Genomic DNA, 17,171 nt, shown 5'->3' with positions numbered 1-17,171 from the left:
TGAATACATGGAACTAAATCCCAATGGAGGCAAAAATGGAATCTGAATTCAAGAAAGCAAATGTTGCTAACCTGTAACAGGTGTTCTCACAGGACAGCAGGATGTTAGTCCTCACATATGGGTGACATCATCAGGATGGAGCCCAATCACGGAAAACTTCTGTCAAAGTTTCCAGAACTTTAGTGCCCAGCATGGCACTAACCCTGCAGCCAGCAGGGGTTCCCCTTCAGTCTTATTTGAAAGCTACAGGCAGTGCCGAAAAATAAAACAACAAAACGTTACGAACCCAACACAGTGGGGCAGTGGGCAGGTTTCGTGAGGACTAACATCCTGCTGTCCTGTGAGAACACCTGTTACAGGTAAGCAACATTTGCTTTCTCACAGGTCAAGCAGGATGGTAGTCCTCACATATGGGCGAGTACCGAGCTGAGGATGTCCAAACATGCACCAAATGTACCCAAAAGGCATGCAACAGGCACAACAACTGGGGTGGAATTTGGTAGAGGGCATCCTGAACCCCACCAGGCAGGCGGAAGGGTGTTGGTACGTCACATTGTAAATAGGTTACGAAGGACAGATTGGTCGAAGATGGAATCTTGTCTTCCGGCTTTGTCCAAGCAATAGTGGGCTGCAAAGGTGTGGAGAGAACTCCAGGTAGCAGCCCTGCAAATATCAGGAAGTGGCACCGATCATAGGTGTGCTACTGAAGTCGCCATGGCCCTCACAGAGTGTGCTTTAACATGGTCTTGGAATGGAATGCTCGCTTGCTGGTAGTAGAAAGATATGCAGTCCGCCAACCAGGAGGAGAGAGTCTGTTTACCCACAGGCTTCCCTAACATATTAGGGTGGAAAGAGGCGAACAATTGAGTGCTTTCCCTGTGGGCAGCTGTACGGTCTAGGTAAAAAGCTAGAGCCCGTTTACAATCAAGAGTATGCAGAGCCTGTTCTCCTGGGTTGGCATGGAGCCTGGGAAAAAATGGTAGGTAGTCTGACGGATTGATTGAGATGAAAATCCGAAACTACCTTAGGTAAGAATTTCGGGTGAGTGCGGAGTACCGCCTGGTCCTGCAGAAGTTTAGTGTAAGGTGGATAGGTAACTAGAGCCTGCAATTCACTAACTCTGCGAGCTGAAGTGATTGCCAAAAGGAAAATCACTTTCCATGTGAGATATCGAAGTTCACAAGAGTGAAGAGGCTCGAATGGTGGTTTCATGAGCCGACCCAGACCAGATTAAGGTCCCAAGAAGGGGCCGGAGGACGTAGTGGAGGCTTGATATGGAGCAAGCCCTTCAAAATGCGTGTTACAAGGGGTTGTATTGATATAGGGACATCCCTGACACCTTTATGGAAGGCGGCTACCGCACTGACATGCATTCTGATGGAAGAATTTTTTAGACCTGACTCTGATAAGTGTCAGAGATAGTCTAAAAACTTGGTAACTGGACAGGTAAAGGGGTCAAGGGACTGAGAAGAGCACCATGACTTAAACCTGTTCCATTTGTAAGAGTAAGCTTTTCTCGTGGAAGGCTTCCATGAAGCAATCAAGACACAGGAAACTGGTTCAGAAAGGTTAAGAGGTTGAAGGAGTGGGAGAGGATTCAAGATGGCTCCCTGACCAGACGCACATTCAGACGCTCCTGCTTTTCGTTTTACCTTAATTGAATTTCTTCTTTCAAATGCCTCCCAAAAGAAAGGGGAAGGTGAGGGTTTATCCACCCGAGCACTCACTTCCCGCAGGTCAGCGTGTTATTTTGGAATATGCGTCTCCCATACCATATGGAGCAACGAGCCCCGCTAGCGGATTGGGAGGAGGAGTCCCTTCCCCGCTTGGGGAAATATCGTTGACCCCCCCCGGAGCCACGACTACCGCCGAATGCTATCTCATCGAGTGCAGCCGGGCAAGTCGAGTCGCTGGTGAGATGCGTCACAGGAGCGACTCCTGTGGGTGGACTGCCGGGAGGCACTGCGAGTGTGGGGGGGTCACCCGATGCCTCGAACCCCCTCGAAGCTGCAGCATGGAGTGAGTACAGAAACGAGGAGATGTTGCAGAGATCGGGAACAGCAGCAGGTGGAAGAGAGGTAACGAGTGGCCTTGCAAGAGGTCCCATAGAGATTAAAAGACCGGCGGAAATCACAATGGAGTCCCTTTGGGACTTGGTTGCGGGGTTAACATTGGCATTTAATGAGCAAACCTAAAAACGGAGGAAATCTCCCACAAAATGGACTCTATTGAAAAACAGTTACATCTGAAGGGAACAGAACAATCACAAGAATTACAGCAAGTTAAAACAGATTTAAAACAAGTGTCTGATATCAACGCTGTATGTGTGAAGGATCAGGCAATTTTAACACGACTGTTGGAATCAGTGGAAAACTACCTCAGGCAATTAAACCTTAGGGTTTTGAACTTCCCTAAAGTGGTGGGGGAGATACCACTACTAACTTTTAAAAGATATATGAAAGAAATCTTACAGATTCCAGAGGAGCAAATTCCAGCTGTTAAAAAGATTCTGTTTCTAAGACAAGGACAGAGCCAGATACAGATATCCCCTGTGGGGGAAATTGGAAATTTCAATAATCTGAGTACTTGGAAAGCTCTGGATTTGAGATTGCTGAAAGAACTGTACTCTTTGTTTCTCTGTTTTCAGAGTTCGATAGAGCCCTAATTATGAAACATTACTTCAAGGCTATTAATACTACATATTTGGGTGGATTAATCTGCATTTTTCCTGATCTCTCCAGGGTTACACAACTACGCAGGAAATCCTTAATAATGCGCCCTGAAGTTATATCTTTAGGGGCAAATTTTCTTTTGCGTTATCCTGCAAGATGCGTAGTAAAGTACTCGGGAATACTTACATATTTTATAATCCAGAGCAATTAAGGGGCTTCATAGATGCCAGGAAGGAAACCCCTATAACCTAAGAAGATCTGGTTCTTGAATTTATAAAGGAATGGGATGTTAAGGGAGTTTTATTTAATTATTTTCTTTTTTGTACTCCTCTTTTTCCTCTCCCCCAATATTGCCTAGAACAAAGGGGATAAATGGATATGTTTATAAGTAGTTGTGTTATTACAATTAACAAGGTATAATAATTTTCTTTCTTTGTGTATTTCTCCTGATTGAAAGCAAAGGATTCTTTGTTTATAATATGAAAAAGTGATAAATAAAAAAATTAAAAAAAAAAGAGGTTGAAGGATTAACCTTTCAACATCCATGCCGTCAGGGACAAGGCTTGAAGATTGGGATGGCGTAGGCTCTCGTCGGTCTGAGTGATCAGAAGCGGGTCCTTTCCCAAGGGAATGTGCCTGCGGATGGAGATATCCTGAAGTATTGGAAACCACACTTGGCGCGGCCAGTGAGGTGCTATCAGGATCATGGTTCCCTTCTCCTGACGTAACTTCACGAGAGTCTTCGAGAGAAGAGGAAGTGGAGGGAATGCGTAGAGCAGACCGGTTGCCCATGAGGGAGAATGCATCTCTGGGTTGAGAGAGTTTGCTGCGAATGAGAGAGCAGTAGTTCTCCACTTTGCGGTTTTGTGGGGACGCAAAGAAGTCTATCTGAGGATATTCCCATTGTTGAAAGATGGAGTTCGCTACAGAGGGGATGAGAGACCACTCGTGCGGTTGAAAGACGCGACTCAGCTTGTCTGCCAACACATTGCCCACTCCCGGTAACCAGGTGGCCCTGAGGTACATCGAATGGGAGAGAGCTTCCTCCCAAATCTGCGCAGCTTCCTGACACAGAAGGAAGAAGCCTGAGCCTCCCTGCTTGTTGATGTACCACATTGCCACCTGGCTGTCCGTCTGAATCAGGATGACTTGATTTGAGAGGCGATCCTGAAAAGCCCTGAGAGCATATCTGATTGCTCGAAGTTCCAGGAAATTTATTTGGTGTTTGGCTTCCTCTGGAGACCAAGGTCCTTGTGGCTGCAGATCGGCCACATGGGCTCCCCAACCGAGGTTGTAAGCATCAGTGGTGAGAGTTATTTGAAGATTTGGAACCTGGAAGGGCAATCCCTGGAGGAGATTGGTCTGATTTTTCCACCAGACGAGAGACAGACTGAGTGAGTCGGTGACGTGGACAACGGTCGACAGAGGCTGAATAGCTTGAGTCCATTGAGACCTCAGAGTCCAGTGCATGAGTCTCATGGCCAAGCGGGCCATTGGTGTGACATGGACTGAGGATGCCATGTGTCCCAGGAAGATGAGAAACTGGCATGCAGTCGCAGAGTGCTGAGACTGCAGCTGATGAGCAAGAGATACAAGAGTCAGTGCTCATTGTTGAGGTAGGAAAGCCTTTGCCTGTAAGGTGTCCAAGTCTGCCCCAATGAACGACAAGGTTTGAGATGGGACTAAGTAGGATTTGTCGTAATTGACAAGAAATCCTAACGAAATTAGCGTGTGTAAGGTAGTTAAATCACAAGCAGATTGTGATAAATTGCAGGAAGACCTTGTGAGACTGGAAAATTGGGCATCCAAATGGCAGATGAAATTTAATGTGGATAATTGCAAGGTGATGCATATAGGGAAAAATAACCCATGCTATAATTACACAATGTTGGGTTCCATATTAGGTGCTACAACCCAAGAAAGAGATCTAGGTGTCATAGTGGATAACACATTGAAATCGTCGGTGCAGTGTGCTGCGGCTGTCAAAAAAGAAAACAGAATGTTGAGAATTATTAGAAAAGGAATGGTGAATAAAACGGAAAATGTCATAATGCCTCTGTATCGCTCCATGGTGAGGTCACACCTTGAATACTGTGTACAATTCTGGTTGCCGCATCTCAAAAAAGATATAATTGCGATGGAGAGGGTACAGAGAAGGGCTACCAAAATGATAAGGGGAATGGAACAACTCCCCTATGAGGAAAGACTAAAGAGGTTAGGACTCTTCAGCTTGGAGAAGAGACGACTGAGGGGGGATATGATAGAGGTGTTTAAAATCATGAGAGGTCTAGAACGGGTAGATGTGAATCGGTTATTTACTCTTTCGGATGGTAGAAAGACTAGGGGGCACTCCATGAAGTTAGCATGGGGCACATTTAAAACTAATCGGAGAAAGTTCTTTTTTACTCAACGCACAATTAAACTCTGGAATTTGTTGCCAGAGAATGTGGTTAGTGCAGTTAGTATAGCTGTGTTTAAAAAAGGATTGGATAAGTTCTTGGAGGAGAAGTCCATTACCTGCTATTAAGTTCACTTAGAGAATAGCCACTGCCATTAGCAATGGTTACATGGAATAGACTTAGTTTTTGGGTACTTGCCAGGTTCTTATGGCCTGGATTGGCCACTGTTGGAAACAGGATGCTGGGCTTGATGGACCCTTGGTCTGACCCAGTATGGCATTTTCTTATGTTCTTATGTAGATTGAGGGACGACAGAGCAGTTTGCTGAGTGGGAGCCCCGATTAACCAGTTGTCCAGATAGGGGTAGACGTGAACACCTTGTGTCCTGAGGAAGGCTGCAATGACTACGAGGCATTTTGTAAAGACTCGTGGTGCAGACGCTAGGCCGAATGGAAGCACTCTGTATTGATAGTACTTGGGGCCTACTCGGAACCTCAGGTACTTGCGATGAGCTGGACTTATCGCAATGTGGGAGTATGCGTCCTAGAGATCCAGAGAGCAGAGCCAGTCTCCTCTTTGTAGAAGAGGTAGAAGCGATCCCAAGGTGACCATCTTGAACTTTTCTCGCTGGAGGTACTTGTTGAGGGCCCTGTATGAATATGGTCAGTACAAGAGGCGTCAGAACTGAGAAAACGAAACCTAAGAAGATTGATTTCCGAGAATCTAATAGCAAGTGCATCCGGCAGAACGAGCATCCCTAGCAACAAGGCACATACACATGCAAAAATTAACAATTGGACATGGGATAAGGGGCAGGGAAACGCAGACACCTGATGATTGGCTGAAGGTAAACCCTTAAAACGCTGTGCACAAGCAATAGATCACTGAGTAGGTTTGAGCTTACACCACTTGCTTTGTAACGCTTGCTACTCCTAAAGAAACCACGCATTTCTTTATAATAAACTTCTCTGTTTGACTTTTAGAGCTGGTCTTTATTGGTCTTTCTAGTCTGAGGTTTATACAGACCGTAGGTCCAGAATAGGAATGACGCCTCCTGATTATTTGGGGATTAGGAAGTACCGGGAATAGAACCCTAGGCCTTGCTGAGAGTATGGTACGGGTTCTATTGCTCTTGACTAGAGAAGGAGGGAAACCTCTTAATCTAGAAGAATGGAGTGTTCAGATGTTCTCCACGTCTATAGAGGTGGGGAGTCCGGTGGCAGGGCAAGAAAGTTGAGATGTTAACCCTGAGCAACGATTGCCAATACCCATTGGTCAGATGTGATTGAATGCCACATGTTGCGGAAGTGGCACAATCGATCTTCCACTGGTATGTGTGACAGAGGAATCTGGCTGCTGCTAAGTGGAAGTCAAAAACCGGAAGCAGGTCCTGGTTGAGGAGCTGCCTGTGGTTTTTGTTTACGGGCTTGACGAGACTGCGGTTTTTGATAAGGTCTCATGGCATGGGATCTGGTTGGTGGCGGGTAAGACTTCTTCAGGCAGAAGAAAGACTTCTTAGAGTCCTTTCTAAAGGGCTGTTTTGAGAAGTTGGAAGGCATCAAAGAGAGCTGTCTTAGGGTCTCATGATGATCCTTTAATTCTGCCACTGTCCATTCAATCTGTTCACCAAACAGATTATCTCCGACACAAGGCAGGTCAGATAACCAGTCTTGTACTTCTGGGCGTAGGTCAGAAGACTTGAGCCAGGTCCACCTTCTCGCCGAAATAGCAGCTGCAGACACCGGTGTCAAAAATGACATAAGATGTTCTAATCTTATGCTTGCCTGCCTCAAAACCCTTGTTTACTAGGGTTTGTAATTATTCTTGAAATTGCTGAGGCAGGGAGTCTGAGAAATCCTGTATCTGCTTGAAAATGATCCTGTTATATTGGGTCATATAAAGCTGATAGGCAGCAATTCGGGAGATGAGCATGGCTCCTTGGAATACTCGGCGACCAATGTTATCTAGGAACTTCTGTTCCTTTCCAGGAGGAACAGACTAGTGAGGCTTTGACCGTTTCGCCCTCTTTTGTGCAGACTCTACCACAACCAAGTGGTGATCAAGCTGTGATTTTTGAAAACCTGGGGCTGACTGTACCAAATAAGTAGTGTCAGCTTTCCTGTGTACTGGAGCAATTGATCCAGGATGTTCCCAGTTTTTCTTGAGGAGATTGAGACCTGATGAATGGTAATAGAGGTGATTACCTTAGGGGCATCCAGGAATTGGAGCAAGTCCATCATCTGGTGCCTATCATCCTGTTCCATCTGTAATTGGAAGGGAACCAAATCAGACATTTCCTTCATAAAATTTAAAGGAAAGGTCCTCTGGGGGAGAACGCTTTCTACTCTCAGTAGGTGAAGGTAAATCATCGGTGTCTGTTGAGGTATCATCACCCCAGGTATCATAAGGATCCATACCCATCCCTCTAGGAACTAGAGGGGGACAGGGTGGTTGGATACCTGAAGGACCCGGTCTAGGCTCCGAAGGAATCGGAAGAATTATCTGAGGCACCGATGGCATCGAAGGCACCGGTGCAGGCATCAAAGGCATCGACTGATGACTCTGTGGCGCAGACAGACATATCGGCGGCGAGGGACGTATTGGCATCAATGGCTGAGGCAGAACTCCTGATGGAGGGATGCAAAACAGTGTTTCTCCTCCCAACGATGCTGTCAGTGAGAAAGGCATCGGAGCCATCGGAGACCTGGGATCCATCGGTGGAAAAGCGGCCATAAGCGCTTCCATCCTGGATAGCAGCGGTGCCAGCGCTGCCGGAATCGGGTCAATGATCGGTTCCAGAGGCGGTACCTGTGTTGGTGCCTGAGGAACCTGAAGATGTTGCATCGCCTTGTCAATGGCCTCCTGAACCATCCCGGTCCAGTTCTTCTCGGAGACCTGGAGCAAGCTGCCCCGGCTCCGGAACAGAAGGAGGCAGAGGCATAGCCAGAGGGACCACCGTTAAAGGCGGAGTCGCGGCTCCCGATCCCCAATTGGGTGAGGGTTGCCTCGGTGACCTGGTTGCAGGATTAGTCGGTGCCTTTCCTGGACAGTGTTTTTTCGACAGCGGCTCGGACGATGGCGAGGTCGATGATTTTGCTCCCTCGATGGTCCAAGTCTTTCGGTGTCGATGGCGATGTTTCTCCCTGCAATCCCCTCGAACCTGAGGGGGAGTAGAGAGTGTCGATGGCCGAGAAGTCGTCGATGCTGGTCGGTCACCGGTCGGTGGTCGATGCTGGCGCGAAGTTGACGGTGCCAGTTCTGACGACGTCGATGCAATGGACTGAGTCGGGGTTTGAGCATGGAAGAGAAGTTCCAGCTTCTCCATTCTGTCCTTGCGACCCTTCGGTGTCATTGGGGCACATTTGGTGCAGGTCAAGACATCGTGCTCGCGTCCTAGACACATTACACAGACTTTATGGGGGTCTGTGATAGTCATGGTGCGGGTACAGTCCGGGCACCGACGAAACCCCGACGCCATGGCAAAAAATCGAGCCGCGGTACAGTCGACGGCCAGTAGCCCGCGAGGGCCAAACTTGACGGTAATAGAAGGAAAATGGGTAAAAACTTACCAGAGTACCGCGGACTGAGAAAAGTTAGGGGAGAGACTCCTGTGGGGCAATTTAACTTTTAGTAATTCTGAGAGGAAAATTCCTCTCAGGAATCTCTTCAGAGCTCCTTTACCGCGAGGCTACTGCTGTGTGGAAAAAAGAAGTCTGAAGGGGGACCCCTACTGGCTGCAGGGTTAGTGCCATGCTGGGCAAGCCCAGTAGGGGCCGGTCAAAGTTCTGGAAACTTTGACAGAAGTTTTCCGTGATTGAGCTCCATCCTGTGAGAAAGCAAGGGATAAATACAGGGGATCTCTGAAGGAAGATGGGAATTGTAAGGACTTGTCAGCGTAGCCATTTTTAATTCCTTGACTGGCAGCTAGCATGCCCCCTTCAGGATTGTTCAAGCCCTCCCCACAAATGCTTACCCCTGTCCTACACACATGCTAAGGAATCCATCAGAAATATTTTGTTGAATGAAAAAGTTTCTTCAGAAATAACATTTTTACATGGATATTCTAATAAGTGCAGTATATAAATATTGCACATTTTTTATTCAAAGTGAATTACATAAGAACATTTGAAGTTGCAATCTACAAATAAACTTGCATAAGATATTTACAGTACATTATCTGATTAGAATGTAAGCTCAAGAACAGAGACTGTTGTGTGTGCCTGTATAGTACTGTGCATGCATGGTAGCACTATACAAATAATTCTTCTTAATAAAGTTAACTGTAAAAATAACACTTGTTGACATTACTTTGTACCAAAGTAAAAATGGAAACTCTCTGAATGATCAAAAAAGATTATGTACGTTACTTGGATGTGAGTGTGGCCCAAGAAAGGGTCATTCCTAGTAACAAATGATCAGGCTTCATTTATTAAAAAAAAAAAAAAAAAAAAAAAAGGCAGGTATCAACAGCAAAATATAAACTACCTGTGTGCATCTCTGGCCTTTTCCATTATGTAGAAAGGAAAATGAAACCACAAGAAAAAAAGACCAGAACATGAAGTGCACATTATTTCATACTTTACAACCCTTAATATAGTGAATTATCGAGTCAACATTCCAAAAGCTACATAAAGGAGATTGTCCGTGAAACACTGGCTGGATGTTTTAGTCTGAGAAAGAATAAAATTGCATCAAACTGCAATCTGTAGCCAGGTAAGTAGCTTCTATGTTATAGCTGGTGAATGCTGTGACACTATAGTCTGACCAGATTAAGTCCTACTTCATTTGTTCATTTCAGTAGATGTGTCCTACATGTAACTGGCAATTTCTGGTTGGGTTTAATTACTTATTATTTATTTTAAGACCACCAAATTGTGTTCCTTAAAACTCTGTTATGCCATGTAAATTCTTACTGGTCCAGGTCACTTTCATTTTGTAAAGTCTTCATTGCTAAGCCCCAGAGAGTCATGCTTGAAAAGAATGGCCCATCAGAGTTCCTACATGCCACGGAAGATGCACGACTACTCAACGTATCATTGCAGTGGCTGTCCAAACTTGCTATAGATGACCGAATCATGGAAATATTGTCCGCCTGTAATGCTTCTTCTGTACCAGAAGTATCTACCTCTGCGTACGTATAGGAGGGATTAGGAAGAGGACCAGGTGTCTGTCGCATATGAGGCCTGGGGACTTTGCCACGACCCTGAATTACTGGCTGCAGCTTGCAATAAGAACTTGCAGAACTACCATCATATTCAGTCCTTGAGTTAACAACCTCATGACTTGGAAGTTTAAGAGGTAACAAAGCAACAGACATGTCTTGGGCAAAAGAATCTGAACTTCGAGACTTCTTTAGGTCAGAGGTCACCACTCCTTGAGAAAATTCTTCTAGTGTATCCTGGCTGTCTTCACTAGCCTTACAGTGCATTTTTTTATGTCGTCGCAGAACAGCAGACCGAGAGAAGCACTTATTACAAATTTCACAGGTATATGGCCTTTCTCCAGTATGTGTCCTCACGTGTCTGCGTAAATCACCAGATCCTCCAAATCGTTTCCCTGAAAGGCAAGAAAAATATTCTGATGACCTGTCACTAAAACAAAATAAGGCAGAATTACAATTTTCATTTCATAACTAACTGATGAAGGCCAGACAGTTTGACAGACCATAAATAAATACTATCGCCAATATTCAAGGTCTACTGACATACAAGGCTAAATTTTCACTCGTCCATGAGTTTAAGCATAGTAAGAAGTGTTTCAAATCTGAAAGTAATATGTTCCATTAAAAAAAACCACACAAATTAAGAGAGCTGAAATCAAAGTTTAGTTTTAATGTTTGAAAATACATGCCTAAACAAAATGTCTTATATATTGTATAATATTTTAGGAATGAGTTTTCAATTGTTAATACAGCTGAAAACTAAGAGCTGTCGTTATTTTTGCTGTTTTACTCCTTGAAAATTCTGTTGAGCTGACACACGATGGAGTCATGTCTCATCTTTGTGATTCACTATTAGCTTGTCACCCGAGAAAAACATTTTTTGCAAATATTTTTCTGCTTCTAGATAGAGTTAAAGAAAAAGAGGTGGCAGCATCCTAGAAGGGAAACAGTAAGAGGGATGAGGAGTGACAAAGGAGGAGGGAGATAAGAGGACTATATGGTTTTGGGTGGTGCTGAGGGAAAAGAAAGGTTCAGATGAAGGGTGGGGAATGCTGCAAGAAAGAGAAGAGGAAGGAAGTGAGGAAAGAGGCTTCTGGAGAGGAACACTAATACCAGAACTGCCCTAGTCATCATGTAGTACAGCTGGCAAGTATAATCATTTTTTTTGACTAGTAAAATTTAAAATGAAATTCCATATCCTATTTTCATATGCCAATAGCAAATTCACCATGTTTGTGTCAGTGCTTTGTTAGGAAACAATTCACTTCCCTAGTCACAAGGTTTAGGTATCTTTTTGAAAGAGTAAAACCATACATTTGTTATTAAAAGTGTTTTAAAATATTTGACAAGCTCTAAAATACAAAGAAGAAAAAAAGGGTCAGTATGGCCTCCATGTGTGGTAGACACATGGAATAGACTCCCTGTGGAGGTGGTGGAGACAAGGACTTATGAGAATTCAAGAAAACTGAGGACAAACAAAAAGGATTTCTGAGGAAAGAGAACATACAACTAAGCAGGAGATGTGGATGGGCAAACTGGATGGGACATATGGGGGTAAATTTTTAAAAAGTACGCCCACGCGTACTTTTTAAAAATTGCACCAGGCAAACTCTTGTTTGCACCAGGCGCAAACAAGAGTACGCTGAATTTTAATAGATACGCGCATAGCCGCACGTATCCTTTAAAATCCAGGATTGGCGCGCGCAAGGCTGTGCAAAACCGGCAGCCTGCCTCAGTTCCCTCCGATCCTTCCGAGGCCGCTCCGAAATCGGAGGGGCCTCCGAGGGAACTTTCCTTCCACCCCCCGCACCTTCCCCGCCCTAACCCACCCCCCCAGCCCTATCTAAACCCCCCCCCTACCTTTGTTTGACAAGTTACGCCTGCCCGAGGCAGGCGTAACTCGCACCATTCCCCGGGCCCGGGAGCGGTTTCCGAGGCCTCGGCCATGCCCCCGAAACACCCCCGGGCCAGAACCACACCCACGGCCCCGCCCCCGAATGATGCGCCGCCGCGACACGCCTCCCCCTAGGAAAATCTGCCCCATGGTCTTTACTTTCCATCATATTCTAGGTTTTAAGAGAAAAACGCACAAAAAATGACAAATGATTTAAAAATTATATGGATATTTTGCTCTGCATTGACTGATCTCTTCGCCTGGTTTCTAGTTTAGAGTTTAGTTTAGTAAACAATGTTCACTTAAAGGTGAATTTTAAAAGCCCTATGCATGCCAAAGTTGGGAAATATGTGCAGAAGTCCAGCCAGCACATGCTGGTGGATTTTAAAAAGTGCGCAAGCATGCGCGTATCTCCCTGATGGACTGTGCGGGGCATTCCTAGATTTCTCAATTTAATCCGCGCATAAGCCTTTACACATACAAACACATGCCGGGGTCCCATACCATGTAACTTTACTTCTGCTATGGATGATGGGTAAGTTCTAAAATAAAAAAAACTAGAGCGGTTAGTGGGGTTTTAAGGGTTAGCGCTAACAGAAAAAAGGGTAGGCTAGTTAACTAGGGGTTAGGAAGTTCTATCCTTTACCTGGGTGAACTGGAAATGAACTGAGGAAACATGTAATTGTATTGGCGTGCATGTCTACTAAAATCCTCTCAGTCATATGGTAGGGGTGGCATATGAGCTTGTCTATATAAACTTGTGCGCACACGTACGCACATACAGCCTATTTTATGCCATGATCACCTACACATGCGTATGTTATAAAATGTCCACGTCCATTGGTGCAAGCTGTCGTATGCGCGTACATGTGCACCCACACAGCTGTTTCAAAGCTACCAACTCAGGTTCAATTAGAAAATTTCATTTTTTAGTTGAATACTACATCACAGTTATTAACACTTTCCTTCTTTACTGGAAACAACAGAGGTCAAAACTACAGTCATATGCTTGATTTACAAATCAACTTTATTACTAACCACATGTTGAGCAGCTATATGGTCTCTCTCCTGAGTGTCTAACCCTGTGCTTTATTAACTTTCGATGCATATTAAATGATTTTCCGCACTCATCACAGGTGAATACTTTATCTGCTGTATGAGTCTTCTTGTGCTCATTTAAATTACTGGAGTTACTAAAGCCTAGAAAAGAAAGAAAGATCATTTTGTTGTTTAGTTTCCTATTATGAAGCCCCTTCTTCCAAAAAAAAAATTAATTTCAAAGTTTTAACATCTGAGCAACTGAGAAACAAAGACACATACAGTAATTTCAGAAGCACGGTCTTACAGGTCATTTCAATTCATGTATGCACATGGAAACGTCTGGAGCAGGAAATGGGAGAAGGAACATTATTATTCAGTTACAGACAGTAATATACATAAGTAAAGCAACTTGCTTAAGGTCATTAGATCCAGTGGAAGGGCCAGAAGCTGGAAAGTAAGGGCAGGAGTTAGGGCAAGGCAGAACACAAACACTTAAAATGTAAGTGCTATTCTTCTATTCCAAATTAATGCAACAAACTTCAATAACTATGAATGAGGAAAATTAAGGTGGCTTTTCAACAAAATGAAAATGGAGCACAGTGAAAAGTCCCTACATTACCAACTTACTATATATTCATTTTTGGAGCACAACAGCCTTAAAGATATAAGTAAAATTTAGAATAAAAAAAAATTTCTGGGGAAAAAATCACCTTGATAGAATAAAAACATTTTAGAGGACGCAAATCACAGAGGAAAGAAAGGGACTCTGTACACCTGGACTTTTGTTTATATTTTATGTTAAATTTATAGCCTGCTTAATTTATACAAAAACAACATAAGCGAGGTACAGCATATAATTATCAATCATAAGAGATCTAAAAATTAAATTCATAAAATCAATGCCTGGTGTATTTAAAATTGTATAGACTCCATTCTCTTCAGACCATAACCCAAGATGGAAATTAAGCCAACTGATAAACTAGGCTAAATAAGAAAGTTTTGACTTTCCAATGAAACCCAAAATAATCTTTTTTCTTTTAAGTATTTATTTATAATTTTCCAAAAACAAAATACAAATCATAAACGCTTTACAGAAATAGAGATTGATGCCAGATTCATATTTAACAGAAAAGATACACATTTTATATAACAAAAAATAGCCAAATCTAGTCCACAGTGGAGGAAGGGGGCAAAGAGGCAAAATACCAAATCAAGAAAGAATATACAAAGCAAAAAAAAACAAAATCTCATTTAAAGTTACTAATTTAAAGAACTAATTTAAAGTTAAATACATCTTCTAATCATATAACTCAGGGTTAGATGTGGAAGGATTAGCAGCTCTATTATCAAGCAAAGCTTTAAGCTGACTGGGTTCAAAAAGGTTCTAATTTTGACTTGAAAGAAAGACAATGCAATTGACTGGATATCAGAGAGAGAAAGAACCCACCAATGTTAAGATTGTATCTCTATTTTGAAAAAATGCTTTCCTCCTAACCTGAATTTGTTTATATACATCAGGAAAGATCCATACCTTTTGGCCTATGAAAAATAATTCCAGTTACTAAAAATAACCTCAAAATGAGGTTCTTTTCACCTTAGAAGAACATGTGACCAATAAGGTGGCACTTTCCTTAATCCCTTTAGCTGACTGTTCCAAAAATTTGTAATATTAAAACTATTTGTAGGGGAGGAAAAATCTCTTCTCCCAAGCTCTTCCTTGCTCTTAAAGGGTAAATAGTAAGCCTTAGTAAAAGTGGGAGAGATTCCTCAGATAAGCCTAGATCCTTCCAACAGATATTTCTTAACCAATTCTATAGAAGAAATAAGAGAGGACTTTGGAAAATTAAGAATACGCAAATTAAGCATGTGAGATATATCCTTAAACAATTCCAAATGCTGATGGATCAAAGCACTAACCTTAACAGCAGCCATTTTAAAGCTTTGGAAAGATGAATTCTGAGATTCCAAAACCTGAATTTTAGCACCATGGTCAATGGTATTTGATTGAACCACTGCTAATAGACCTTTAACCAGATCAACAGAAGTATTAATATCATCCTGTCTTCTACTTGCAGTTTTCTCTAAGAATGTAATCACTTTCCACATGTCCTCAAGAATAACTGTGGTAAGTTTCACCAAAGCAGATTTCCAAGAATCCTCAGAATACTGTTGTTGAGAAAGTATTGGGGACTGAGAACAAACCCCCAAATCAGATACAGAACTAACACTGTTCCTTGTTGTCAATAGTAAAGGAGATGAAAGACCATCATTGGGACTCAGGATGGTTTCTAACTCTTGCAGACCCGGTGCTGCCTCTTGCTCAGGGTCTGCGAGTAAAATGCCCGATTATTGCTGCTCCATAACCGAAAAAGCATGTGGAATAGTTAACTCAGAGGAACGAGGGTTGGGAATAAAGAGCGAAGCTTACCTTTTCTCTTGACTATAATTCAAGAACTGGTAATAAAGTAGAGCTGCTCTAAACAGTGAAAACAAGACACCGCGATAAGGCAGAAAAGAAATTGGTGCCTAAGGGCGCGCCCCTTTGGCAAGCAGGTTTTGGTCATCGGCAGTGGCGTGCCACAGGGCGCCACTTCTTATGCCCTGAGTTGGCTCCTCCCAAAGGACATCGCTCTCAGCTGGGGGCCTCTGGTATGCATGATGTTCCAAAAAGGCAGGAAATGGATGGTAGGTCCCCCTCCTCTCCCCAAAATAATCTTGAGTTTTTCTAATCTTGCAGTAAGTTATTCCATAGATATGGGCAAATGCAATGGAAAGTACCATTGTGGGTACATTTTAAATGGGCTTCCTGTAGGAATGGAGTTGATTAATTTGTGTATATTTCTGTATTCTATGTTATTTTTCTTTATTCTTCGTTAGTGCTTTCAACATAGAACAGGCCAGGGGGAAGTAAGAGGGGAGCCGGGAGCTACCTTTCAGGAGCTGGTGGAGAGTCTCCTCCCCCACTGTTATCTGAACGCCGATGACAGAGGTAGGTCTGGCCTGATGGCCTATTTCTTCCGGGCAATAGCGGCAATTCTTGCGGGAGAGAGAGAAGAGCTGAGAGCAGTCTGTCAGCTGGTGGAGAGTCCCCTCCTCCATTGTTACCTGAATGCAGACGAGAGAGGGAGGTCTGGTCTGATGGCCTATTTCTTCTGGGCAATAGCTGCACGCAGCTGAAGCCGCACGCCAAAGGGATGCGCCCTTTATCATCGATTTTTTTCCTTCTGTTTCTATGGGAAGAAAACGGAAGGCCAAGATCTTTATGGCATCTCCCACCATCCAGGGCCCGATGGATCGTCATCTTAAACAGCAAGTAGAGGAAGTCACAGAGGACTGTCCAAGGGAGTTGTCTTCAATATCAGGGAGCTCCCTAATTCCTGGCTTGAATTTATCACCTTTTCAACTGGGAGTAGGCTACTAGGGATGTGTATTCGTTTTGAACGAATGCGCAATCCGCAATGTATATGTCCCTATTCGTTGCATTTGTGAAGTTCAGAAACGTATGGCGAACCCTCACGAATGCAACGTATCATTAACGAATTAAACCTCCAAACTCCTGACCCCACCCAAGACTTGCCAAAGTCCCTGGTGGTCCAGCAGGGGTCCTGGAGCGATCTCCTGCACTCGGGCCGTCGGCTGCCAGTATTCAAATTGGCGCCGATAGCCTTTGCCCTTACTATGTCACAGGAGCTACCGGTGCCATTGGTCGGCCCCTGTCACATGGCAGGAGCAATGGACGGCCGGCGCCATCTTGTGCTCAGACATACTGAGCATGCCCAGCATGCCACTAACCACATGTCCACACAGGGTCCCTCTTCAGTCTTATAACTGAGTTCGTGAAGAATAAAATAAACCAAGAGAAAACCCAACTTTACGGGGTGGTGGGCGGTTTTCGTGAGGAATAACATCCTGCTGTCCTTGGAGAACACCTGTTACAGGTAAGCAACTCTGCTTTTTCCAAGGACAAGCAGGATGGTAGTCCTCCCACTTGGGTGATTATGTAG

At 43.9% G+C, this 17,171-nt stretch overlaps 1 protein-coding gene across 3 annotated transcripts in view; it reads right to left on the bottom strand.

Annotated features, from left to right (window-relative positions):
• Nucleotides 1–9,147: 9,147 nt before the first annotated feature.
• The window catches only part of ZBTB49 (zinc finger and BTB domain containing 49), a 112,393-nt gene continuing 104,369 nt past the window's right edge, over nt 9,148–17,171 (bottom strand). For all 3 annotated transcript variants that reach the window (XM_029591001.1, XM_029590991.1, XM_029591010.1), the window contains 2 exons: nt 13,165–13,326; nt 9,148–10,627 (listed from right to left, as the gene is read on the bottom strand). In XM_029591001.1, coding sequence (XP_029446861.1) covers nt 9,981–10,627; nt 13,165–13,326 — 809 coding nt within the window. In that variant the 3' untranslated portion in view covers nt 9,148–9,980. The remainder of the gene's footprint in view (nt 10,628–13,164; nt 13,327–17,171) is intronic.

The sequence above is a fragment of the Rhinatrema bivittatum genome, chromosome 1 (assembly GCF_901001135.1).
Source record: "Rhinatrema bivittatum chromosome 1, aRhiBiv1.1, whole genome shotgun sequence".
NCBI lineage: Eukaryota > Metazoa > Chordata > Amphibia > Gymnophiona > Rhinatrematidae > Rhinatrema > Rhinatrema bivittatum.
Note: the sequence above shows the minus strand (reverse complement) of the source record. Positions and strands in the feature narration are given on the sequence as shown.